General features: G+C 57.5%; 1 protein-coding gene across 9 annotated transcripts in view; it reads right to left on the reverse strand.

The window, feature by feature from the left end:
- Positions 1-674: 674 nt before the first annotated feature.
- Positions 675-25,468, reverse strand: part of RANBP3 (RAN binding protein 3) — a 48,449-nt gene continuing 23,655 nt past the window's right edge. For 5 of the 9 annotated variants that reach the window (XM_037018018.2, XM_037018017.2, XM_037018013.2 and 2 more), the window contains 15 exons: positions 18,503-18,539; positions 18,332-18,418; positions 16,423-16,494; positions 11,637-11,702; positions 10,614-10,706; positions 9,569-9,687; positions 8,428-8,547; positions 6,534-6,637; positions 6,034-6,112; positions 5,466-5,568; positions 4,900-5,024; positions 3,349-3,469; positions 1,818-1,960; positions 1,170-1,353; positions 675-1,003 (listed from right to left, as the gene is read on the reverse strand). In XM_037018018.2, the coding sequence (XP_036873913.2) occupies positions 960-1,003; positions 1,170-1,353; positions 1,818-1,960; positions 3,349-3,469; positions 4,900-5,024; positions 5,466-5,568; positions 6,034-6,112; positions 6,534-6,637; positions 8,428-8,547; positions 9,569-9,687; positions 10,614-10,706; positions 11,637-11,702; positions 16,423-16,494; positions 18,332-18,418; positions 18,503-18,539 (1,497 nt within the window). In that variant the 3' untranslated portion in view covers positions 675-959. Of the gene's footprint in view, positions 1,004-1,169; positions 1,354-1,817; positions 1,961-3,348; positions 3,470-4,899; positions 5,039-5,465; positions 5,569-6,033; positions 6,113-6,533; positions 6,638-8,427; positions 8,548-9,568; positions 9,688-10,613; positions 10,707-11,636; positions 11,703-16,422; positions 16,495-18,331; positions 18,419-18,502; positions 18,540-25,468 lie in introns of those variants that run through there. The other 4 variants (XM_037018016.2, XM_017679663.3, XM_037018014.2 and 1 more) reach the window with 3 other exon arrangements.

Genomic DNA, 25,468 nt, shown 5'->3' on the forward strand with positions numbered 1-25,468 from the left:
TCCTTGCCCTCGGAGGGCGAGCCAGGCAGCTTCCTCGGGAACCCGTCAGGCCCCGCGCACAGGGACCGTCCCAGGCCTCCCCAGGCGGGTGGCACCCGGCGGCTCTGGTTGCTCCCGGTGGGGGTGCTGTGAGCGCTGTCCGAAACCAGTCCCCGCCCCATCCTCGCAGGCCCTGCCAGGGCTCCCCGCCTCTCACAGAGGCCCCTGCCCAGGATGGCCCAGGGGCAGCAAGGTCCATGGCTGGGCAAGGACTTGCCAACAGCAGAAGCAGGGACCTGCCCAGGGCCAGGGACCCTCTTGCGGGTGAGCTCTTTCCAGGCCTGGGGTCTCACCTCTCATCACCCCATGATGTGGCCTGCAGGAACCCAGGTGGGGAACAAGGGGACCCCCAGTGCCCCCAGCTCCCTGGAAAGGCCCTGGCACTGGGGCCAGGGCCCAGGGAGGAGGACGTGGAAGTGATGGAGCTGGGCCTGCTCACCGCACAGGAAGCAGCGTCTTGTCCTAGGAACCCCGAAAGCCTTGGGGGAAGAGGGAGAACTGAAATACAGGCCCCAGATCAGTGTGGAAGGTGGGAGACACTGAGGGCAGCAGGCCTGGCGCTTACACGGTGCGCAGGCCAGTGGGGAGAGACCGGCGCCACGGCGAGGAAGGTGAAGAGACCAGGCGCCCAGTCCCAGTGGGAAGCCGTGACAAGTCTTAATGTGCCATTTCAATTCCGAGAGGGGAGGGGAAATGTTCTCTTTGTGTTGCTCATCAATATGATGAGGTCTCGTGTCCCAAACCACATTCAGGCAGTCCCCGAGTCTGCTTCTGAACGGGACGTGCGGATCCAGACTGCAGCCAACCCAGCGGGGAGTGTGGTTCCCGAGACCCTCACCTCCACGCTGCCGGGGTGGGGGCGGGAGGGCGGGCGGGCAGACGGACAAAGCAGCAGGCTCGCGGGCAGCCGGCTCCCGGCGCTATGTGCTCCCGGCCGTCTGCCCATCCCCTTCGTCACCAGTGCCTGTGGGAAGGAGTGGCCGGGCTGTCAGCTTCCTGCCCTGGAGGGAGCCCCCCCTGCACTATGCCCCCCACTCCCTGAGGTCAGTGCTGGGCTGGCCACTGTAGGGAGCAGGGGCCTAGGAAACCAGCTTCCTCACACCCTGCAGGGCAAGGACTGCCTGGCTCACCACCTCCTGGGGCCCCTGACGGAGCCAGCACGTCATCGTCGTCGCTGTCATCCTCATTGGATGGTGCTGCCCCCGGCTCGGGGGCAGGTGCCTCGGCCTCCTGGCCCTGCTCCACGCGGCTGCGCAGGGCCAGGATGCGGTGGTGCAGGGCTGCATACAGCTGGCCCGTGTCCTTGGAGCTGGCCTGGGGGGCAGAGGGAAGAGCTGGGCGACAAGGCTTTGGGGGGAGGCTGCCTCCTCGTGGGTAGGCGACGTCCCTTGCTGTGACGGGACTTGTGCCCCTCTCCTTACCAGCTTGGAGGCAGCAGCCCCCATGGCTCCCACAGGCCCAGGGCTGGCCTCCCTGGGGACTCCCGGAACCTGCAGCTGAGCTGCCACCTGGTGATGCAATGCACTCCTGCCCTTCACCCACCCACCTGTCTCCACATGCTTGTTCTGGGGACTGGCCCACCAAAGGCCGCCCTCGTGTCCCCCAGCCCACCCCCTCAGTGCAGTTCTGCCAAGGAATTCCCTGCAGAGTGGTGCCCAACTGGGTTCCTGAGGACCTCCTTCTGGGGTGGCTCCGGTGAGCGCCACCCTTGCCTGGGGGACTGTCGGGGCAGCTCTTTGCCCCAAGGCAGGCAGTAGCCCAGGCGGCCCGGGCCTCACCGAGATCAGGAAGACCTTCACGCCCTGGTCCTCGGTGTCCATGGCTGTGATGCGGACGCTCTTTTCACTGGCCTTGTCGATCTGCATCTGGGCCCACAGCTTGGTGTTGAGGATCAGCCGCAGGCTGCCCTGGGTCCGCATCACTGTAACCAACAAGGCCACTCAGCCCTGGTCCCCATCCCTGCCTCACAGCCAGTGGGGAGGACATACACTGGGGGTAAGCGAACACCACAAGGAGGAAACCCCACAATTCCAAGGTCCATGAAAGCTGGGGGTTCCCCCCACTTTGCTGAGCAAAAGCCCCCATATACTGGGGCATCACCTGGCTCCCCCAACCCAGAACCACTGAGGCCATGGGTGGAGGCAGAGGCCACATCCGGCGCATGGAGGGCTCTGCTGGCCCATGCAGTGGGCGGGCGGCAGCTACCTCGGGGGAGCGGGTGGTCAGGGGAGAGGCGGGGGGGAGGCTGAGACCGACGGCTGCTCAGAGCATCCAGGAGGAAGGAGGCGGGCAGACTGAGGGCAGCCCAGGGGTGAAGAAAACCCGAAGGGCGCCTGACACGAACCCTACCTGACCAGGCCCTGGCCCTGTCGTGGGCACAAGGGACGCCTTGCCTTTCTGCAGGCCCAGCTCTCCCCAACCCAACACAGGGCCCTGGACAGCCACCCGGACCGGGGAGCAGCCCGGGGAGGCCTGAGAGGCGTGGTCCCGGGCTCTGAGCCCGCCTCTGGGGCAAGGGGAGCAGCCAGGACGGGCTCCGCGGAAGGTCTGTGTGCGGTGAGAGCAGAGGGCTGGGTTGGGCTTCAATGCTGGCCGGCAGGCACAGCTGGGACCTTGCCAGCTCGGCTGAGGACTGAGGGGAGGAGAGGGCAGTGAGCCGTGGGCTGGGGCGCTCTGCTCACTTCTTCCACATACTTTGAACATTTTCATAGGCAAAAATGACAAAGAAATTGAGGGGATGTCTGTGGGGGGAAACTGGTGCCCCAGTGGGAGGGCCATTCTGTCTCTGCTCCCACCTTGGGGACAAGTCTGAGCCCAGGTGCACTGCACACTGCTGAAAAGATGCAGCGTGGCCACTGGGGGCCAGGGTCGCTGTCTCTGCAGGGCTGGGGGGCAGCTTCCATTTGGGGGATAAATATAAAGGACACACACATTCCACATACATGCGTGTACATGCTGATTCTCTTCAAATATGTACACATGTACGTGTACGCACACATTTCTGTAGCAAGCACACTTCCGGGGTAAGACTGCTGTGTACAGAGCCCAGCAGCATTACTTAAGGTAGTAAAACACTTCAGGAGCAACCTGAATGCCTGTCAACAGGGCAATGACTATATATATTCTGCTGAGTATTTTTACCTGCTTCTGTGCTCGGAGAGAGGAGAGTCAGGGAAGGGCCAGCCTCTGGGTCAGGCTGGAGCCAGCTGGCCACAGGGTATGGGTGCCAGGGGCCCTCTGGCAGGGACCTCACTGCCTCGGGGTCTGCGCCACACTGGCCTTCTCCCTCAGGACCCCACTGCAGCTCACCTAGTCGGGACTGTAACGTCCCGTCTTCGGTCGATGCCATGTCGTTGAGTCTGAGCAGCCCCCGGCCTCTCTCCACCCACGACTGGGACGTCTTGTCAAAGACAAACAGCTTACACTGGATCTGGAACGCAAGGCAGCCCTCTGGGTGAGCAGGGACCCTGGCCAGCAGATGCTGCTACGGGTGGATGGACCCTGGAGCCTCTGTCTAACCCATGTGGAACCACCAGGATCAGCAAACTGGCCTGGGGGCCACATCTGGCTCTAAGCCAGTTTTTTGTCCTGCCCTAGAGCTAGAATGGACTTCCACAGTTTTAGAGGGGTATTAAAAAAATCATTAAGGAAATGCAAATCAAAACCACAATGAGATGCCACTTCATACCCACTAGGCCGGCTATGACCAAAGACAATTGCAGGTAGTGCGGAGGGTGGGGAGAGATCAGAACCTCACACACTGCTGGTGGATATGGAAAATGGAAAACGGGTCCTCAAAACGTTAGACACAAAGCTACCACATGGCCCAGAAATTCCCTCCTCGCTATCTATCTAAGAGAAATGAAACCTGTTTACATAAAAACTTGTATACAAATGTTCATAACAGCATGATTCACAATAGCTGAGAAGTGGAAACAACCCCAATTGTCTGTCCACACACAAGAATGTCACTCGGCTACAAAAAGGAGTGAAGCCCTGACATGTGTCACATGGCCCCTGACCACATGGTGCTCAGTGAGACACCAGACACAGGCAACATGACGTGTGACCCCATTTTTGTGACACGTCCACAATAGGCGAATCCACAGACACAATGTGGGCTCGTGGGTGTCACGGGCTGGGAGGGGGTGGGGAGTGCCTGCTAACAGGCACAAGGTTTCTTCTTGGGGAACAAAACTGTTCTACATGAGACAGTGGTGATGGCCGCACAATCTGAATGTGCTAAAAGCCACTCAGCTGGACACTGTACAAGGGTGAAGTTCACAGTCCCTGCGCTGTGGCTAGCAAAGCTGTCCCATACCAGACAGAAGGCCAGGCAGCAGAGGCCAGCCGTGGCCCTGGGCGGAGCAGACAGTGGAACAACAGAACGGGAAGGGGAGGGCTGCTGCCGAAAGCCTCGTGGTGCCAAGTCCCCAGCACGCTACGTCCAGGACTCATGGACATATGTGTGGGGGTGGGAAGAGGCATTGAACGAGGCACACAGGGCTGGATGGCTGCCTTGGAAAGGGGAGGTGGGGATGAGGGCACAGGGACATGGGGTGGGGCTGGCTGCACCTCGGCTGCTGCTCTCATGGACAGCTCGGGGTACCAGCGCAACGCCACAGTCACAGCCGATAACTGGGGGGGTGAGAGAAGGTGCCCGTTACAACAGTCTAACTCCCTGAACTGTTGAGCCTCGGAGCAGATCCTTCGGCCCCAAAGCAGAGCCATACAAGAAGCCCTGCTGGCTCGCTAGGCTCTCAAGAAAAGCCTTGGCCTTGCGGGAGGGCTGAGCACCGGAGGACAGCTGAGCCCTGGGCCGGAGCCCGTGCACAGGGCAGCCGGGGTGCCGCCCCTCACCTGCAGCACGTTGCTCTCGGCCTCCTCCCCGGTGATGACCTCCACTTTCTCCAGCAGGCACCCCCGAGCCGTGGCCTTGGTGTAGGCTGCCGCAGACTCAGCCAGGGACTCTGAAATGTTACCAGCTGAACGACAGTGACTGTTTGGTGGGGAGACGGCGTGTACCTCTTGGGGGGCAAAGGGGTGCCACTACCCCTGGCAGGCCACGCCTGGGCCTGAATGGGCGGGCCCTGGATCTCCCATTCTCCCATGCCAGAGGGAACGGGACAGCCAGACTACTGACAGGGCCTTGAAGAGAACCACCCCCTCTGCTGCCTCAGGGGGTGGGGGTGACCTTACCCCCAAGTCACCTCCAAGTGCCATGGGCCTCACTGCGTTAAGATGAATGGGTCCCCTCTCTGCTCACTGAAAACCAGCACCCATGGCTTTCAGACTTGCAGAAGCAGAATTGGCCCACACGTGGCCGTTGTGCTGCGGCCAGGTGGTGCCACATCCCTCCCGGGCAGGGAGGATGGACAATGCCCTGTCCTTGGTACCCCTGCCCACAAGATCCTTTCTCAGCATACCTTTCTCGGGGGTGGCCTCCTGGGATGAGGACTCAGACCCAGACTCGGCAGCCGTGTGTTCCCTGTTGGCATCTGAACTGACCTCACTGAATTTGGGCGGGCTCTGCAGGGGATGGACAGGATGGTGTCTGGGTGGTCCTGGTGGGGCCCCGCCGAGGCCACCCAATGAGCTGCAGTGTCACGGCCGGCGAGGGGCTGACCTCCCTTGGCTCGAGATTGCCCAGGTGGTCCCAGCAGCCGGGGGGTAAGGACTATGGTCTGCTGGTTGTCACTGCAGCCGGCTGGCCCCTGGCTCAAGGGGCACCTGCCTTGGGATGACGCTAAGCTGGCCTGCAGAGAGGGAGGGCAGGCCACAGGAGCAGGCACTCTGGAAGCACCTCCCGGGGCCACAGGCACAGCAGCCCTGCCCTGGCTTTAGGCTAAGCAGGAGCTGGGACTCCTTTCTCTTGTGAATGAGAGGACCTCACTCTCCAGTAGACACTGTGGAAGCCATGCTGTCCCTCTGACTCGGGGAGGCTCTGGAAGCCTGCTGGGTCCCTGGAAGAGCAGGCCCCCAGGGACCACTCACCAACACACGCTCGCTCATGTTCTGGCCAAAGACGAATTTGTTGCTGGTGACATCGGCACTATTGGTCGAGTTTTCTAAACTGCAGAGAAGATGCACTGTGAGCCGGGGTGTCCGCAGAGGAAGGGACGGGCAAGTGTGTGCAGTCACACCCATGCTTGGTCAGAGTGGGTAAGAGGCCAAGTCCTGGGGCGAGAACACAGCCCAGGCCACAGCCCAGGCACTGTCTGTCTCCACCTGTGGTGGATGGGCCGGCATGCCAGGACAGGTGCCTGCACACCTCCAAGCCTCGCTGCGCCAGACGGAACCACAGACCCTCAGCTCCCGCCTGCCAGCATACACCCGCACACAGGTGCTGTGTGACATGCTGACACGCACCTACCCCCACACCTCCCCACCCAGGGTGGTTCTCGGTCCAGGCCCTACTGCCTCCCTCTGGGCCCTCCGGCAGGGATGGCGGCTGGCCAGGGGCCGAAGGCTGAGCATCAGGCCCAGACACACACCTGGAGCTGATATACTGAAGGAAATAGTTGGTCGCAGTCGGTGTTTCTGAACTGGGGTGCCCAGCATTCTCCATGTCAGCCACTTCAGTGTTTTCGTTGATTAACTGGAAACAGAGAGGAAATCCTGACTCCTCAGAGAATGGCCTGGCCCTCCCTAGCTCAGTGTGTCTGCACAGGCCGTACATTGTACAGCCTGGCCCCGATGCAAAGCCTACGGCCTACATGCGGGGGGTGCATGCTGGGACAGGGGTGGGGCACTGTAAGAAATGTCACCACGTTTTGCTTTGAACAGTCTAGATACAGGAACGGTGCACCGGGCATTAAGGAACTTTTGTATGCAGTTTAAAACCACTCAAGTTGGTGTTTCCACCGCTGCTCCTATACTGAGATCACACCATCTTTCAAAGCTGGTATTTCATGGGCTTGTTAGAAACAGTGGTATTCTTTCACGGGGGTTCCTTTTATGCCAACTGCCATGCCAGCTCCCCTCAACATAGCGCCACCTAGAGGAATGCTCCCGGGAACCCTGGGCCCTCCACGAGACACTGCTCCCACCCCGATTTCAAGGCAGCTGTCCCTCTGACCTTGGGGAGCAGCCTCAGTCTGACGGGCAGTCAGCCCCATCGCTGTGGAGTGGGACTTCAAGGACCTCCCTTCTCTGGGTTCCCCCAGCCCCCAAGGGACTTACTGTTTTGGCTAATGCCATGCAACACCAGTTCATTTCATCCCTGGGGCATCTGTGTCCCTACTGGACAGTGAGCAGCAAGGATAGAGCAGACGGCATGGCTGCCGTTCTCCATGTGTGGAGAGCCTGCGGACCGCTGCCTCAACTCAGGCTCTCCCCGCAGGCACTTGGGGCCGGGCTGCTCTCAGTGGGGCCGCCCTGGGGCCTGTGGGGTGGGAGCACCATCACCGGCCCCCACCCACTCTCCTCAGCAACAGTACCTGTCCCAAGCAGTGACAAACACCCTGTCCCCAGACAGAGCCGCTGATACTGGCTCCCAGGCTGCTAGAGGGCCGTGGCGGAGGAGCCCTATGGCTGGGACAGGTAGCGCGGCCCGCCTCTGGTCTCCCCAGCGCTCCTGTCACAGGGACGAGAGTCGAGAGCCGAGAGCCCCTGTCACTGCCAGACACCCACGGCCCGCAACTCAAAGTCCCCAGACTAGAACAACACACCTGGGGGCAGTCAGGTGACAGACACTGGTGCCTCCTATGGGAGAGAAAACAGCATCCTTCTACCTGCTTCGTAAAGAGCAAGGTGGTGGCTCTCAATCAGGGGCCATTTGGTCCCATGGGGAACACTGAGTGCTATTTAGGGACATTTTTGGGTTGTCACGACTGGGGGTGCTCCTGGCACAGAGTGAGGGGGCCGAGTGCTGCTCAGCCCCCCGCCCCCATGCCAGGACGGGCCTCTGACAACTAAGAATGATCTGGTGTACGTGCTGCCGGCCTGAGACACAGCCCCTTAAGGAAGGAAACAAGAATCTCCCTGGCAATGTCAAAAGCATCGGTCACACTTCACTTCTCCTTTGCTACAAAAGTGTCAGTTCTCAGGGACAAGTGCACCAACTGCCTCCCTGTGCCCTGCCCCTGGGAGAAAGGGGGAACTTGCTGCGAGGAGCCACCCCTCGGTCCCAGCCGGGGTTGGGACGGGTGGCAGGCGTCCTGGGAGGCGGCCGGGGGCGAGCCAGGAGTGAGCAGTGGAGTGTGGACAGTATGCAACCAGTAACTGCTGGCTGTGCCTGGGTCACAGGACACCCCACGACACACTCTTCGTCCCCACCCAATTTCTCCTCATTTTAAAGAAAAGTGACTTCCTCTGTTTAACTTGGAGGAGGCAAAAAACCTCATCAATTCATTGGTTCAACAGCTCATGCAGACCCCTGTCACGTACCTTAACTCTGTCCCTCAAGTTCTGCCCGAACACAAACGCCTGCTGTGCAATTTGCTCTTTTTTCTCACAGTTTTCCTCTTCAGAAGTATTGCTAGACTCATTTTTCTGGGGCTCTTTCTCCTAGTTAAACAAACAAGACAACCGCAGTGACATACTGGCCTGCTAAGCAAGCAAGATGAGCCACCTCACACGGTCTCACTGGCTCAGTCCATCTCCTCGGGCACGGGTCCCTGGGCACGGAACAACCGAGGGAGGGTGATGCAGGCGGACCCCCAGGCTGGGCTGGGTCACTTTTAGGTCTCCCTCCAGCTCAGAGCCACACGGCTGACTCATCACCTAGAGCCCAGCTGCCCCACCCCAGTTCCCAAGAAGCTGTATGTTGCGGAAATGATTCCTATTTCCAATTTCACTGTGGTCTGGGAGCGGGGGCTCAGGGATGTTTTAAAATTGAATTGTAGATGACCACTTTCAACATTTGCGCCTCCATCTACTGGGGGTGGGGAGGATAGAGCCTCAGGCAGCCACTTATCTGCGGAGCTGGGTGGAGATAAGCGTGGAGAGGGATGGGTTTTGCGTAGGGAAGCCCTGGTGCAGAGCTGCAGCTCAAATTTCAGATCGTCTGTGCCAACTGCAAAAGCAGGCTTTTCATCAAACGCCCCTGATTTTCCAGCTGCTGTGCAGCACTACTGGAAAATGTATGCTTCTGGCCTGTATAATCCCAGGGCCCTGAAAAACACACGATCCCTGAGCTGACCGCCCTGGCACACGCTGCCTAGAGGACACACGGATATGAAGCCCTGAGCTGTTGTTCAGGGGGGCAGACTGGGGAGAGGGGGTGGGGGTGCATCTGTCCATGTAAAATGGTGCAAGACCCTTATCAATGGAAGCCGTTCCTCCAGCCCCAGCGACTCCGAGCTCAGTGGTTAGTGTGCCTGCTGGCGGGACCGCCACCCAGTGATGCTAGGCTGGGGCACTGAAGGATGCCCCAGCACAGCTTCACTCCCGGCATCTTTCTCCGGGGACCATGAAGAGCCCGCCCTTGGCGTTCTACAAACTTGCCGCAGTTACGCGCCACTAAGGCCATCCTCAGGACAGGTCCGCCCTGCCCAGCCACGTGGCACCCCCGCCCCAGCAGACAGACCTCCCGCACTCGCGCCTCTTCAGAGGGACTTCTTTGAGCAGGGTTGTCAGGCGATGCTGAAGTCGCTGTCCCCGTGCAGTCCGCTGGGATACTGACCCCGTTGGTGCCGCTGCTCGGGACTGCAGGGAGGGGACAGAGGGGACAGGTGGCTTAGTGCCATACCACCTTTAAGCTCCTTCCTACCACTGGTGCCTGCCACTGGGACAACCGTGTAATTTCTCCTTTCTAGGAAAAGGATCTGCCTTCACTACTAAAAGTCACAAATTCTTAGATTAAAAAAAAAACAAAACCCAAACTCCACAGAAGTGAGAATACTTCACTGCTTACTCCACAAAGCAACTTTCAATGTATTTGTAGCAATGCTATTACTTAGGGAGGAAAAAAAGAAAAAATACATACTTTGGGGGGACAAATGAGTTTTATAATAAAACAGGTTTTACTAACCATACTTTTATTCTACGCAGTTTCTCCCTTTAAATAGTTGGGATTATGTGACACACATAGCTTTCAATTAGGCTTTGTTTAGGATCATGTAAAAAGAAATTTCCCATGTATTAAAAGCTACTCGTAACTATTAACTGTGACCCGCATGCGGGATATTGTGTCGCTTGCGATGGAGAGTTCTTGAACTGTAAGAAAAGAACAAGAGGGAGACAAGAGCGACTCATTCATGCTGAGAGAATAAAGGCTTGACTGAGAACCGCTACCTGCGCAGGTGTAATGGCCGGACGGGCTCAGAGCTATGCCTTAGGCCTGCCAGGTAAGACGAAAACGCACATCTAGTCCAAGCTACCCTTCAGGTCTCCCGGACACCCAGGGCTGAGCTCTGCCTGCAAGCTTGCAGGACCAGACCTGAAGTGCTCAGGGAGAGGGCTGGCTTTCAGGATGTCAGGGGGTGAAAGGGCAGTCTCTCCAGCACGCTCTACTTCTGAATGTGTTCTGCAGGTGTGGCCAAGCCACGTGTGTCAAGACACAGCTGTCCCAGGTGCAACTTTGACAATGCTGACTCCTGCGTGAGCCCGGGCCCTGGGGCGGCGGTCCTTACCTGCAGGGGAGAGGGCCTTGGGCTGGGGTGCCTGTAACACCGCCGGGCGAAGCACGCTCCGCTGCTGCTCCTTGGGCTTCTGGCTGGGCAGACCTGTGGATGTAAGTTGGTGTGCCTGGGATCCCAGAGCACGAGGCGGAAACACAACCCCCTGGCTCTCAGGTGCTTTACAGAAACGCTAAGGTTGGCATCTTATCTGATAACCCCCACAGGCCAGATTGTGCAGAACAGCAGTTTTTTAAAAAGTCCAAAATAGTTCCTTCACAGCTACACATGCAGGTTTCAGCTGTTGATTTTTGAGTGATTAAATGAAACTCCCCCGTAATTGCTAACGTCTGTGGACTACATGAGTCCAGTAATGCTTTGGGAAGGGGCAGCTGTCCCCAGGTGTGGGACCCAAGAATCCAGCACAGACAGTTTGAGAGGAGGGCAGTGAACCACAGGTAACACTCCAGAGTTCCAGAGTCTACTGGGGGTCAGGGAAAGGCACCCTTTACGCGTGCCTGTCAAAAGGCCATATTGAGAAAGTCCCTCTTTGAACACAAACGGGGCCAGACCATGAGAACACACTTCCAGCCTGGCGTGGGCCTCCCTGCTGGACCGGAGGGGTCCACATGGTGCCGTGGCCAGGCCCTGCTTGCCAGCAGCGTGCTACTGGATCTTGGCTCATCAGGGTTAGCGCTGTGGCATGCTGGGGCCAGGACACTGTGGAGAGAGCCTGAACCAGCTGAGCTGCCACTGGGCCAGGGCCCAAGCATCCACACTGAGCCAACCCTCTCCCCCACGGCTGCCGCCTCCGCCTCCTCCTCCTCCCCTGCAGGGCAGCAGAGGGCAGGCCAGCAGGTGGACCTCCCTGTTCTGACAGGTGCTTTCAAGCAGCGTCCCAATACCCAGGTGTCAGGTAACGAGAGGACCCAGAGAGCAGGCTGAGCCTGGAGCTGGGTGGCTGTACAGAGAGGTGCTGCAGAGGCTGGAAGAGTGGGAGAAAGCCATTCCTCAACCCTCTCAAAAGCAGGCGCCTACCTGCGCTGGGTGCCTGGCCGTGGATCAGCGTCGGCGGCTTCAACCGGAACCCACTGCTCTTCTCCTCTGTGAGCACAAGATGAAAGATAAAAGGCCTGGGCTGGAGTGGCCTGTCTGGGAGGGTCAGGAGCAGGAAAGGACCATGGCTTGGACCTTGCGGCCCATAGGCCTGGAGAACCAGGGAAATGTTTCCAAATTAAAACAGAAACGCGGAGGCCCCATCCAACCACCAAGGCCGTAGGGCAGCCTGGCGAGGAGGGGCAGGGGGCTGCAGGGAGTGCTGGCTCTCGGACAGAGTGCCAACAGTGAAGGCAGAGGGTGCTGGGGAGCAGGGCAGAGTGAGGGTGACCACTCATCAAGCAGCCCTGTGAGCTACAGGGCGGGCGAGCGAGGCCGGTCAGCCCGTGGCCCACCTCATCTAGGGGATGGGGGGCTTGGCAGCTGTGCTTCGCTTACAAGCCCTGGAGGTGTCAGGGAGCCGACCATAAAGGTTCCTGGGGCACATCTCCCCTCCCTCGAGGACTGGTCTTAACAGAGGACACATTCTGTAATCAGGACAACTACTACCAGCAGATGTCTGGGAAATGAGACACGTTTTCTGTGGTGAAAGATGAAAGGAGGCCGACAGTGGACCTGCTCTCTTTCCAGATGTGCCTGACAGCTTCGCCCTGTCACTCAGAGAGAGTACCAGGAGGCCCAGGAGAAGGAAGCAGGGTCACACGTGAGGAGGCCAGGTCTCCCCTGGGACTCAAGTCCGGGCTGACACACAGAGCAGACAAACGCAGGGGCTCCTGGGATGGCTCAAGACCTGGTGTCAGCTCCGCCACTGGTCCACACAGACCCCTTCATCTGTGCAGCTTGGCGCCTCTGCTGAAAAGCCTCACGAAAAGCAGCACGAAAAGCCTCACGACTCCGACTTGTGACTTCTCCAGGTCTGTCCCCTGGAAGCACTGGGTCAACAGCATTTGGGGCCACCGGAGGCAGCCTAACTGCCAAGGTCCAGCCCATAGAAAAGAACCCTTGTCAGGCTGCAGGGGACAAGATCGGGACATAAAAATCAGTGGTGCATTTCTACACGCCAGCAGCAGCCAACCTGAAAGCAAGGCCAGGAAAGCAACTCCTTTTCCAACAGCAGCGAACAGACTCAGTTCTTGGGAACAAACTTAACAAACGAAGCTCTGTTGGAGGCAAAGACTTACAAAATGAATGGAAAGGTAACTAAAAAGGCCACACAGTGTGTGACCCCATTTCTGGGATACATCCGGAACAGGCACACCCACAGACCATGGACCTGTGCTTGGCAGCGGCTGGGCAGTGACTGGTCAAGGGTGCAGGGGTTTTTTTTGGGGTGACAGAAATGTTCTAAAAGCAATTATGGTGCACAGCTCTCCGGCTACACTCAGAACCAGCCAACAGTACATGGCAACACTGCCACAAACGCCTCGCCAGCCAAACTCTCAGGCAGGAAACAAAACCCAATCAGAGTTCGGAACAAAATCAGAAAGCCCTTTGCTGCCTACGTGCTGGTGAGCCAGACCGCTCTCCCAGGGCGAAAATGGGCTCACAGGACTCTCACTGATAGTTGGTACGGAGGCTGAGCCTGAGTTAGGGGCCCACGCCTCTGCCGTGAGTGCGGGGGTGGGGGGGCAGAAGCACAGAACCACGGCCCACAGACATGCTGCCACATGCTCCTCCCAGGAAGGGAGATACAGATACAGAGTAACATTTCCAAAGCTCAGGATGTTTCAGAGGACTGGCACTTGAGAAATATTAAAAAAGCATTTGAGATCAAATTCCAATGTAGGTGATTTTTAGAAGCACTGAGGGCTGGCTCTTTGATTGCTCACGTGGCGCTCAATACCAGTGCTGGCAGCCACTTGACCCTTGGGGCCTGCAGGCCTAGGCAATCGTGGCAGATGCACAGGAAACCCACAACCAACACTGTGGTGAAGGGATGGACAGGTGGAAGTGCCACATTACTAACGGAAACTGGGGACTTGGGACAGGAGGGTCCTGACGCGGCAGGAGTCATGTGTGCAGGGCAGTCTGACAGGAGGCCCCGTCTTGGTCTTCTCACAGCCTCCAGATGCTCACTTCTGCAGCAAAGGGCCCCAGCACACACACCAGGGCCCGGGGTGCGCAGGCGCAGTGGCGGCCCTCTGAGCTCGCTGGTGTAGAGGTGGCTCCCTCCAGGCAGCTGCTACCCTCCTCCGAATCTGAAGAGAGCAGGGCCCTCTAGGGTGGTTTCAGAGACTAAGTGAGGTCCAGGACAACACAGCTAAGCCCTGAGGGGACCCCAGATTTAACCAGGAACACCCACTGGCATTTAACCAGGGGCTGAAAGACCCCAGGAAGCGGGGCCTGGTGGGACACAAGGGCGGGACTTGGCCATGCAAGGGCTGGGCAGTGAGTGCCTGCGCTGAGGACAAGGGGGGCCAGCTTTCTATCATCAGGAGAAGCAGAAATATGATGGGGGACTGAGCTGGACCCTGCTGTGCTGGACTGTCGGCATCCGTGTGAACCTGGGTCCCACACATGCACAGAAATACATGTGGGCATGTGCACTGGGTGTGTGTGTTCCCAGCTCTGGGCACCGAGGCCTGGGAGCAGTGCTGGCCCAGGGCAGTGCACAGGCCAAGCATCTAGAAAGCGTGGGAGAAGAGCCTGGAGCCTTGTGACAACAGGAAGAACGTGCTTGGAAGAATGACAGGGACATGGAATCTGCTCAATGGGCTGCCTCTGGCCCAACCTGGGACTGAAATAAAACTTCGACAGTAAAATCAGTACTACTAACAGCAAATCATCACCCATTGACTAAAACCCGAGTCACGAATCCACACTGAACAACAAACCACCCGCAACCAAGCGGGACTAGAGCTCTCTTGGTAGTTTGCCGACAGACAAATGCAGCAGCCCTGGTGGAGGCGGAAAGCCCCACTGGGCGACTGTTACAATCGGTGAATTTGGCAAGAAAGCGTCCAGGGGGTCAGTAATGCCGGAGGGCACGAGAGGCAGAACGACGCTTCCCAGAGTCTCAAGGCAGCTCTCTGGGAAGCGCTGACCTCAGAGGGGAGACGACCTCCTGGGGGAGAAGCCAGGCAGAGTCCACTCGGACCTAGGGACCAGCTGACTCACGCACAGGACAGGTGGCATCGTGGGCCACTCTTCCGTGCACTGGGGAAGACGTGATCCCAGATGAACCCCCAAGGGGGAGTCTCCGGGAAACACCTGACACCCAGACTCAAGGGCTTCTCCAGAACAACTGGCCCGTAACCTGCCAGGTCACAGAAGTCTAGGAAAGACCAAGCAACCATTCGAGATGGGAAGAGAAATGCAACGTGTGACCCAAGATCCGATCCCTTTGCTATGAAGGACATCCCTGGGAAGAGGTGAGGAACACCAAATGGGGTTGCTAGGTGATGGGATATAAGAAGTGCTTTGTAAATTCTGAAGTTTTACATGTTTTCCAAACTTAAAGCTAAAAACTAAAAGACAGGCAGGCGCGGATTAAGAACTCCACCGTGCCGAAGCGACGCGCAAGTCTGACGTGACCCCTCTGCTGCAGGAGGCACCGGGGACTGCGGCTGCACCGGACCTCGGAAGCAGGTCCTCCATCACCGCCTTTCCCAGGGCTGTCCTGCTCTCAAGGCTGCAGGATGAAGGTTTTGGGGAGGAAAAAGGGGAGGCGAGACTGTCACTCACGACCTCAGAGGTGATCCTGAGATTCCTTATGGAACTCAATAGCACAGAAGAATCAAGACACTGGCCCCACAACCGAGACCCCAGACGGGGCAGCCCACGCATGCCAGTCCAGCTAGGTCCTCCTGAAGCCCGCACCCCAGGTACCCCAGAGGACCCCTGGACACCAAGCTCCTCTTCAGGAGCTGGGGAGGGGTGCAGCTCAGAGCAGTCTGCTTTTAGAGTCAAAGTGAAGCCAAGTGCTTGAAATGATGCCATCCAATCAATCCTCAAGGTTATAAAAACCTGCCTCTTCCCCCGACGCTGCCCTCCTGCCAGGGTATGACTTCTCTCGTAACACTTTTGAAGTCAGCGCTGAATTTATATAAGGCAGGTTGGGTTACAGAATTGGGGTGGTTAAATATGCTCATTAAGTCGTTTATGAGGAATTTCAGCCACGTGGGAGCAACTTTCAAGAAATCCTGGCATTGGCTCCCCAGTGAGAGACCAAAAAAGGAAGGCTCCACGTTCCGAGGGGTTTTTTTTGGGCTCCATATTCTTTTGAGGGGATCAAGCTGTTTTCCTCACTTTTAAGACTGCAATTAAATATATCTACATATTTATCTGAACACATCAAAGCAATATTAATTAATGTGAGGACTTTATACATGGAAAAGGGGTCTGGAAAATCACATCAACTCTATGGCAGTGACCTTTGGGATGGCAGAGTGACAACAGGGTAGACGGATTCTTTTATTCTATGTTGTTTCCGAGTTGCCTTTTTAAGACTGACATGTATGTATTGTGTAAAATTTGAAAAATAAGCAATACACCTCTTTAAAGTTGTTTTTTAAAAAAGGACTTCAAACTCCTTGTAAGCAGGCCATGTCTGCAGGAGCTGCAGAAAGAGCTCAGGAAGCCTGTCTCTCCCTGGATTCCCCGCCCAGGAGTTGCGCAGGAGGGAAGACATTCAGCACTGGAAAGAGAACTCTGACTTCAAATTGCCCACTTCCATCTAAACTCTTATTTCACAGTGGCAACTGCTTCTCCTCCCAGGAACCCCCCAGGGACTGGCTGTGGGCGGCAGGGCAAAGGGGCCCAGGCTCACCTGGTTCAGAGTCAGAATTGCCGGCAGATGGCTCGCAGAAGGATGATGGCATAAAGACATTGTTTTTTGACACTGTCGACAAGGACATGCGGGCAGGAGAGGGAACAAGAGGAAAACCAGCGTGAGTACGTGGGGCAGAGGCACACCACTCGCCTCCCCCACCTGAGGGGTTCATCTCCGAGCCCCACCGTGTGGGCAGGGGTCAGCATTCTGAATGAGGCCTTTACACACTCCCAATAAAAGCGACCCCCGAGGCTCTCTACAGCAGAAAAGAGGGTCTCCAGTTGAACAGCCTTTATCTGCGCAACATCTGCCGGCCGCCTCTGGTCTGCTGGGGCTGCCTGTCTTATCCTCATGCTGATGCTTTTCCTTGGCGCCCCGGGCCTCTGCAGGGGCAGCTGAGAGAGAAGTGGGTCCTCAGCCTTGCTCCTAGTCACCAGTCGGGGCCTGGCAGTTGACTGCACCCGCCTCCCCTCACCTTTTTGGGGTCTGACTTTACAGTACCAGCTGCTCACAGGATGCAGGCCAGGCCATAGTACAGCGGGCCTCAGAGCTGAAGCACTAACTGGGGAGGAAGAGGGCAGCCAAGTGGGACAGAGGGCAGTGCAGTGGCAGTGCTTTCCAAAGGACCGCGCTGCACATCTCCTCTCCTGGGACAGAGCGCCGAGCATCTGGGATGCCGCTGCACCAGAGGAGGGCGTGGTGTCCTCTGCCCCTTCAGCCTGCGGCCACAGCACAGGTGGCCACCTCCTCTCCTGCTGCGCCCTTCTGATGCACAGCGGCTCAGCAGCAGGAACACCATCCCAGGCTCGGATGCAGAAGCCCCCTTGTTCTGTGGGCCACCTTTGCAGCAGTGTGCAGAGGTCCTTACAAAAAAGGTGTCAACTGCAGCTCGGACTACGGTTCCCCAGCACCTGGTTAGCAAGTGTCTCCGCTCAGAGGGGCCTAAAGCAGTCGTGAGAAAGGACAGGGCCACATCCAAAGTAAGTATGCAGGGAGGCGGGGATGAATCAAGCGTACTACGGGGATGACCTGGTAAGGACGCTCACTTTCTTCACTGGATGTTCCCAGGACACTTCTAGTACTTTTGAAGCAGAAGCAAACCTTCCAGGAGTGTCTTGCCCCCTTAAGGCTCACAGCTGTGAGATGTCTCATGCGAGCTTCCCAGAATGCACTTCCCATCCCATAACTAGAGATCCTGTGAGCCCCACAGAGTCAAGACAGGGGACACAGGTCACTGTGAGAGTGGGCCATGTCAGGCAGGGAGGGGAGAGGAAAGCCAGGTGGCAGTGTCTCCCCAAATCTGCAGAGTGCCCCTGCTTGCACAGCCTTGCACTAAATGGCCCTAGAGTGTCTCTGTGCTCCGGAACCTGCCTCTCCTGTACAGTGTCTGTGTCGGCCCCAAGGCTGGTCTGCTGGCCTCCGTGCCTATGCCAGACCATGCCCCTGTCCAGCACCTCCACAGGGTCCTAGCCTGGCTCACCCTTCAAGGCTCCACCAAGCCTTTGTCCTGTGGGAGCTCATGGCATCCCACGACCAAAGTGTGTGCTGGGGCCACTCAGCTACTCAGTAACAGGATCACCAAGCTCTAGGCACCCGGCTGAGGCTGAGGGAGGATCTGTAATTAGTGGTCAGAGCCCCCGCCAGGGCCGAGAGCCCTGTTCCTCTGCTTCGGAGGGACCGTTTCTTGTTGCATCTTCCATATTAGTGTACACACACACACACACACACACACGTCACTGAGTCCAGACGGGGGTACCAGCACTACACAGACTCAGGGCAAGCTCTGACCTCATCTCTGGAGGAGACTCAGATGGGCTCTACTGGCTCTGGATGTATGACGTGCAGGGGACAGTGGACTTACTAACACAGACACTTTTAGGGGTCAATAAGGATCTGCGGCTAGTACCTGACTGTGAAGGTGGGAACTGGGTCAGAGAGGATGTTCGTTCTCGCTTGACAGGAGGGCAGTAATTTCCATCTTCTCGGTCAGAATCTACAGAAAATAATGAGGAGGAGAAAGTCAGGCTGCTTCCACGTTCACAAGACAAGACAGAGAATGTCTTAGAGGTGTCCTCACCTTCTCCACCTTCGGGGCTGGAGCCTCCAGCTGACCTCTGAAACGAGAGCACAGGGCAGGTCAGAGCAGGCCCTGATGCCCAGCACCCAGCAGCCCGCCAGCTCCGCTGCGGCTGTTCCGGAGGTGCGGCGCTGAGGGCCAACACCCTGAGCTCGGCCATGCACACCACAGACGGACCTGCAGCGCAACGCTCATAGCCCCCCACAGGCCTTGTGTGCCTGCCTGCCAGGCTGTGAGCCACGGGACCCGTCTCATGTCTGAGCACAGCCTTCCAGAACAGGGACTGCTTTCTCTGCTTCGCCACCGGTTATGGCTCACTGGCAGGTCACCCCCAAATTCAAACACAGAGAAACTGTATCTGCCCAAAATTCGTTTCATCAAATGTTTGCCAAGTGCCCCTCTGCACTCTGAAGGGCAGCAGGACTGTTTAAAATGGCTGCCTAACGTGGGATCGTGACAGTTTCCACTCCTTGCCCTGGCACATCCCGCGTTGTGGCCCCTCCTTCGAGACAGGTTGTTTCTTTCTGGAGCAACTGGGGGCACTGATACCTTGGACCACAGTCTGGGGCCAAGTGCTCAGAACAAACTCATTAAATGTAAGTCAGCAGTCAACAGACCCCACCGAGCACTTACAAGCCCACAGAAGGCGAAGAACTTCGTCCTTCAGAACCTGGGTTTCAGAACATGACCCGCCAGCAATTAGGCAGCCTTGGAATGAGGCCCCTCCTAACCCAGGCTACCACACGGTCCCTCGTGTCCGGCCTGTCCCAGCAACTGGGGACTCGGCAGAGCTGAGCAGCCGAAAGCAAGCATTCAGGGGCGAACATCACCCCTCCTGGGCACTCGTGTGAGAACAAGCAGAGGAGCTCATTTTCTTACTTTGCAAAAGCCCCCAGGTCAAGCCTGGCCAAACGAGGACCACCACCTCCAGCAGCTGCAGGGGCGGAATGATGGTGCCTGTGGAAGGGCTCTGCGTACGGGCAGGGACTGCTGCCGAGCAGGAGAGAACCTCCTGGAGCCAGGACGCCACCTTCTCCGTAAAGCGCAGGAAAGACGGCAGCCTGGACTCTCCCCTCCCCGCATGAGCGAGTCAGAGAAGCAGGCCTGGGCTTCTGCTCTCAGTCTGTGCTCTATGAGCTCACCGTGGAAGGGAGGGCACGGCCGCTGTCCCCACCCCTGCCCTGGGCAGGGAGGCGGCTCAGGGAGACCACCCATCAAAGTCCTCGGAGACGCAAAGCCCTCACGGCAGGGCTTCAGCAGGCCTCGGGGTGACTGGGAACACACCACCAGGCCCTAACAAAACAAAATACCCGGGGCGTCAGACAGGCTGGCTGCAGATGGGTACAGAACAGGCTGCAGCCTGAGTGGGGAGTGAAGGTAGGTAACCCCCTCTCAGAGGCTTGTGGAACTTAATCTGTCCCAGCTCTGCCAGTTCCTAAATGTTAGACTCCGGGCAATTATTTCACTTGCCCAGACTTCTGTTTCTACCCTTGGAATATAGGGGTGCTGGCACCTGGCTGCGGTGAGGACAGGGGTGAAAGGAAGAGTCTGGATGTGGAGTCATGTTCGGGGGACAGCCAGGTGAGGGGCCAGGGCTGGGGTCCCTGGAGAGGGACAGGCGGAAGGCTGAGCCTAGGACAGCGTGGGTGCTGGAAGCTGCACTCTGGGAACACAGCTGTGTCCTCAGCACGTCTAGCCTTCTCTCTCAGGACCCGTCCCCTTTGCCGGTGACTCCAGGTGGGTGTAGGCCCCCTCGTCCTCCTTTGCAGCAGGATCCAGCCCCCCACCAGTCTCCCCTCAAGCCCAGCCCTGTGGCTCTCGTGGCTTCTCTCCTTCCACTCACCAAGTGTTTGGTACTAGCCCACACACGGCCCTCTCCAGTGAGAACAAGCCCTTTGGTGCGGCCTGTGTCAGGGCCCCCTGACAGCTCCCAGTTCCAGAAGGGGACTGGCCCTTGGCACTCGTCAGCTCACCTGGCATCTGTTCAGGGAAGCAACAAGGATCCCAGGCACTCTGCAGGCCAGAAAGGTAGCGATGGCATGTATTTCCCATTAAGTGCAGAGCCTCGGGCGCAGTGCTTGGTTCTTCCATGCCTACCTTTCCCTTGCCCACTGGCTACCCAGGCTAATTTCCACGTGTGCCAATTTTCCAGGTTCCTTGTGCTAAGGACACTAATTCCATTCCGCTGTGCTTGGAGAAGACTGCCCTCACTGGGACTTGTTTTGTGGCTTGGCAGGCAGTCTGTCCTTGGGGGATGGCCTGCGCCCTGGAGCAGCGTGTGGGGGGCACACCCTGTGCATGTGTGGGGCCAGCTGGGTGCCAGTGCTGTCAAGCCCCCATCTCCTGTCTGGATGCCTTACTGATACCTGACTGGGGTGCTGAGGTCAATATCCTGACTGGATTTTCTATCAGCTCTTGCTTTGTGCATCCTAGCTTTGTTACCCCTGCCAACGGCACCCCAACGCTCTCAGGGATCTCTGGGTCTCCATACCTGGTGGGTGCCAGGCGCCTCCCCCAGAGCTCAGAGCAGGAGCTGGAGGCCCTGGGCCCAGGCCTGCTGGTGCTGAGGGCCTCCGGGCTCCTCAGCTCTGGGTCCTAGCGGCTGCCCCCACCACCCCTCTGTGCGCTCACGCTCCAGCCTCCCTGCTGACATGTTTTCTGACTTCCCTCCTCAGTGTTCCTCCTGAGTGTGCTACTCGAGGCCTGCGATGCCCTCCCAAGGCGAGGCCTGCCCTGACTGCAGGCCCGCTTGCCCTCCTACCGCCCAGTGTGGCAGCCGCTCCTCCCAACCCCACCTCCAGCCTTTCCAGCCTCTGGCCTGTTTTGTTCATCGAGGGAAATGATCTGATGTGTGTGTGTCATCAGTCACCCACTATGGTGAGGCCAGTCCCTGTCTGCTGTGTCCACAGGTCATATACCCAATACCCAGGACGCTGTGCATAAAAGATGCTTGGCAAACATTTACTGATGAGTGAGCCCCTTCGGTCGCCTGGAGAAAGGGTGCCTGGCCAGACAAGATTCATATACTCCTCAGCTCCTGACCCCACAGCTCCTCAAAGCTATACTCCAAAACTCTTCTAAGCGCCATCCCACAGGTATGTGGTAGGCCTCTTGGTCCTAGAAAGGCTAACAGGGAGATCCCCCACCAGAGAGGACCTTTGGAAGCTGCTGGAACCTCCAGAGGGGTCGGAGCCAGCCAAGTCAGAAGCAGAGGACACTCCAGCAGCCACCTCCTCCACACTGAAGGAGAGCAGGGAAGCAGGAAGACAAGGTGGGAAACAAAGCCGGTTCTGGCTTCCTCTGGCCTTGCCTACTCTCCAGGAACCAGAGGGGAAGCCGCCTGCACCCCCACCTGCTGGAAGAGGTCTGACCTTGCCACCCGGCTGCCCTGTGCGGTCTTCCCCAGGGCGAGAAAAAGGAGGGGATGCCATAACTCCCCTTCCAGCCACCACCCCGGCCACACCTGCTCCACCACAACCTCCCTTAGACACAGCAGCCTGGTATCGGGACCTCTTCTGTATCAAAGCTGTCTGGGGGCCACCCTCACCCCAACCCAGGGAGCGGCTGCTCAGGGGTCAGTCAGGAACAACGCCCGGGATGCACCCACGGTTGGGGCCTGCAGCCCAAAGCTCAGGTGCACTGCTGCGGGATTTGTGTGAGCAGGACGCTGAGAGCAGGCCTTTGGGGTCTGTACTTTCTGGGCAGGAGTGAGGATAGTGCAGGGTCCTCCTCCACACTGGAATCCACCTCTGCAGGGAGGGCTTCAGGATGACACCCGGGGATGCTGGGGTTGGCACTCATTTGGAACACCATGATAAAAAGTACGCTACATGAACACTTACACAAGGAAAAAGAGGAAGAGAAAAGAGAACTCTTCATCCCATTTGTTTGGTGCCAGGCAGTGGGAAGGAATGGATCAGTTGCATAAGGTGAGAAAGGACAGTAGCCGGGCTGCTGCCAGGGGGGTGGGGGGCTGTCCTCTCCCCTCAAAAGCCACTGAAACCTTGGGTAAGCAGCTCAGGCTGTGAGGTTTGTCCGTCCTCACTGCCAGGTGCAAAACAGGCGGCAACGCCTAAGCCAGGATGGGACCACAGGCGTGGGAAGCTTCAAGTCTTTGTATAAAGGATGAAATGGTGAAAATTAAAACTGTTATGCTTATTAAGGACTCCCCTCTGAAAAAACCCCATGGCCCTTGTGAGGCCACCTGGCAGTCTGGGGGAAGGGGATGGAGCTGGAGGCTGTCTCTCAGAGGCTGACACAGACAAACACAGGCGGTAGGCAGGGATGAAGAGCCTTGCCTTCCTGACTTCCCAGGAAAAACGCGAAAGCAAGGCCATGTCAGATGAACATTCTTCTCCCCTGCAGGGAAGACCAGGTACTGTTAGACCTGCCTGAGCCGCAGTGCTCCCGGCTGGGACTGCCCAGTGAGAAAGCTGGTGGCTGTGGCTGTAGGAAAAATCAGTTCAGGGAGGCCTGCTGACGTGTCCTGTCTTCACAGTGACTGGGGAGCAATTCAGTGCTGTTTATTCTGTGACTGAGGCAACCAGCTCCCAAGTTCTTACCAAAAAGGAAGACACTAAAAAACGAAAAACAGTGGCAGCCACCGAGCTCTGCATGTTGGGCGGGGGTGGGGTGCAGGTCAAATCCCGGGCAGGAGCTGGAAGATGAGGGTAGTTGCCAAGCCTGGGGGCTTGTTCCAGAGTCTTTCTAGGCTTCCTGGTGGGTCCAGTAAACACATTTTAGGCTCCGCAGTACCTTGGCTTGGAGCTTCGGTCCTGGAGGCCTCAGCCAGGCTCAGAGTAAGCTCTCAGAGCAGCCTGCCTTCTCTGGGCCAGAGAACTTAATCTGGATGTGGTACGCTCTTCTCCCAGCTGTCTTCTGAGAGCCAGAAAGCTGATATATAGAGACTTTTTCCTGGTACTGAGTCTGCCATGGCCAGAGTTCTGACGAGATGGAAAGAAGATAAGGGCCCTTTATATAAGCTACAACCCAGTGAGCCACTATTTATTATAAAGCACTTGCAGCTTTACGTCCCCCCCCCGGGGATCAAGAACTGAAGGCCAGGCTGAAGGTGATGGATGAGACCTGCTGGCTGACGGGTGCGCCGGATCCTGAGCTCCGGTGTGGCGCACAGCAGCATCCAAATCAGTTCCGATGCAAAAGCGGCCAGGCCAAGTTAACCACAGGACCATCTCGGGCCAAGAAGCAGCTGGGATCAGGTTCTGTCTGCCCTGATTTATGTCCTAATTGACCTAAAAAATGTTTACTTTGTCATCAGTAGAGAAAGCCAATTAACAGGACCCATTAGGAACCAGCCAGGGTCTCTTCTGCTGAGAGCCTAAGGGAGCAATGCTGCTTGGCTCTGGGCTGTCAGCAACTGATGTGACCGTGGCGCTGCTGAGACTTCTGACAGAACTGAGGTTGCCATAGTTACGAATCTAAACTAAGCAGTGCATGCGATGCTGGCACACTCATACACTGCTCCCTCGAGTCCTGGCTGTCTCCCGCGGAGATGGGAACCTCCCATCTTGAGGTTCCCTGCCCCAACGCTTGGCCTTGTGTTTACCAGTCTGGGGACTGCTTGAACATCTCAGGATTAGAGCCTCTGACACAAAGTTCGTAAGAATTGAGACGCCAAGAGCCACTGGCCAGGCCTCAGAAATCCATGTGCAGACTGGCCACAGGCAGAAGGTGAGGCCTCCAGTGGGGAGGGGGGGCGCACCCATCTCAGCAAAAGGACACTAGGAAAGGGGCCTGAAATAGCCCGCATGCCCCAGAAGGGGGGCTGCCCGACAGTCTCTGTGATCCACTGCCTCCGTCTCTCAATGACTCCCTCAGTGCCTGCAGTCGGAGGCTCTCCCCAAGTGCTTTTCGCACTGACAGCAGCAGGAGGCCCCAGAGCCCTTGGGCAGACCGGCATGAGGGTCCCTGTGCTTGAGGGGCCCAGGGCCCAGGCTCACAACACCGGCCCCAGAGGGCTTCCAGCCGCTGCTCCGCCCTGACCAGAAGAGTGGTTGCCTCCCAATTCCTGCTTTGGCGTGAGGGACGCGCTCCCCCAACGCTCGCTCGGGGCGTGTGCCTCCTGGCTGGAATCTTTACTGGGCCTCTGAGCACGCTTTGCTGCCCCAAACCCACTTCTATGCCCTGAAGCCTGCCTCCCCCATTGCCCCCATCCCCATCCCCCCTCCAGAGCCTGGCTCTTCCTCCCAGCTCCACACTGACTCCCCGACTATTCAGATGGCACGCCAGCCTCACCTTGGCTCATCAGCACTTCCTCCCGCGCATCCTAGGGTTTGGTGGCTGCACCTGAATTTTAAGGTTTCCTTAAACACGGGCTGGTGGTGTGACAGAGGCGTCACTACAGGTCTGAGGCTGTGACACTCTGGAGGCTGCCCAGAGTTCAGTATGGCAGAGCAAGAGCAGCTCCTGTTTTCTTGGTAAGAGTCAGGTGAATGGGGGACTGCTGTCAGGCACCTAGAGGATGCAGTGTTCAATCTTGAATGTAGGATGTTTACCTTTCCCAATTTATCAGTTTATCCACAACCTCAAGACATTTCTTGTTCACAAGAGGTCACATTCTTCTCCATCTATAACCCTCAAAAGCCTTCTTAATATGAAGGTAAAGGGCTCACAGGGTTACCTGTGGACTCAAAAGATGTCTTTTCTTCTTCCTTCTTTGATTGGAATAAACAGTTCACAGCCTAACTACAGTCCAAATACAGTCTTGCAAAGCAATCCACATTAGACACCTCTCCCTACTGACCAAGGAAACCAGAGCTTCCTGCGCTTCTTAGACACGGAACACAAATGCCCAGTTCAGGGAGAGGAGAGAGAAAAATGGAAGGAGGGAGAAGGGGTCGAATTTGATTTGGAAGGTTCTGCCCCACTCTGCAATTCCTCCTCTGACCCCTCGAGTCTCTTCTGGAAAGGGAATTAGCTTCTTGTTACCGGTATATGGTCCCCTGG

This window comes from Manis javanica, chromosome 13 (assembly GCF_040802235.1).
Source record: "Manis javanica isolate MJ-LG chromosome 13, MJ_LKY, whole genome shotgun sequence".
NCBI lineage: Eukaryota > Metazoa > Chordata > Mammalia > Pholidota > Manidae > Manis > Manis javanica.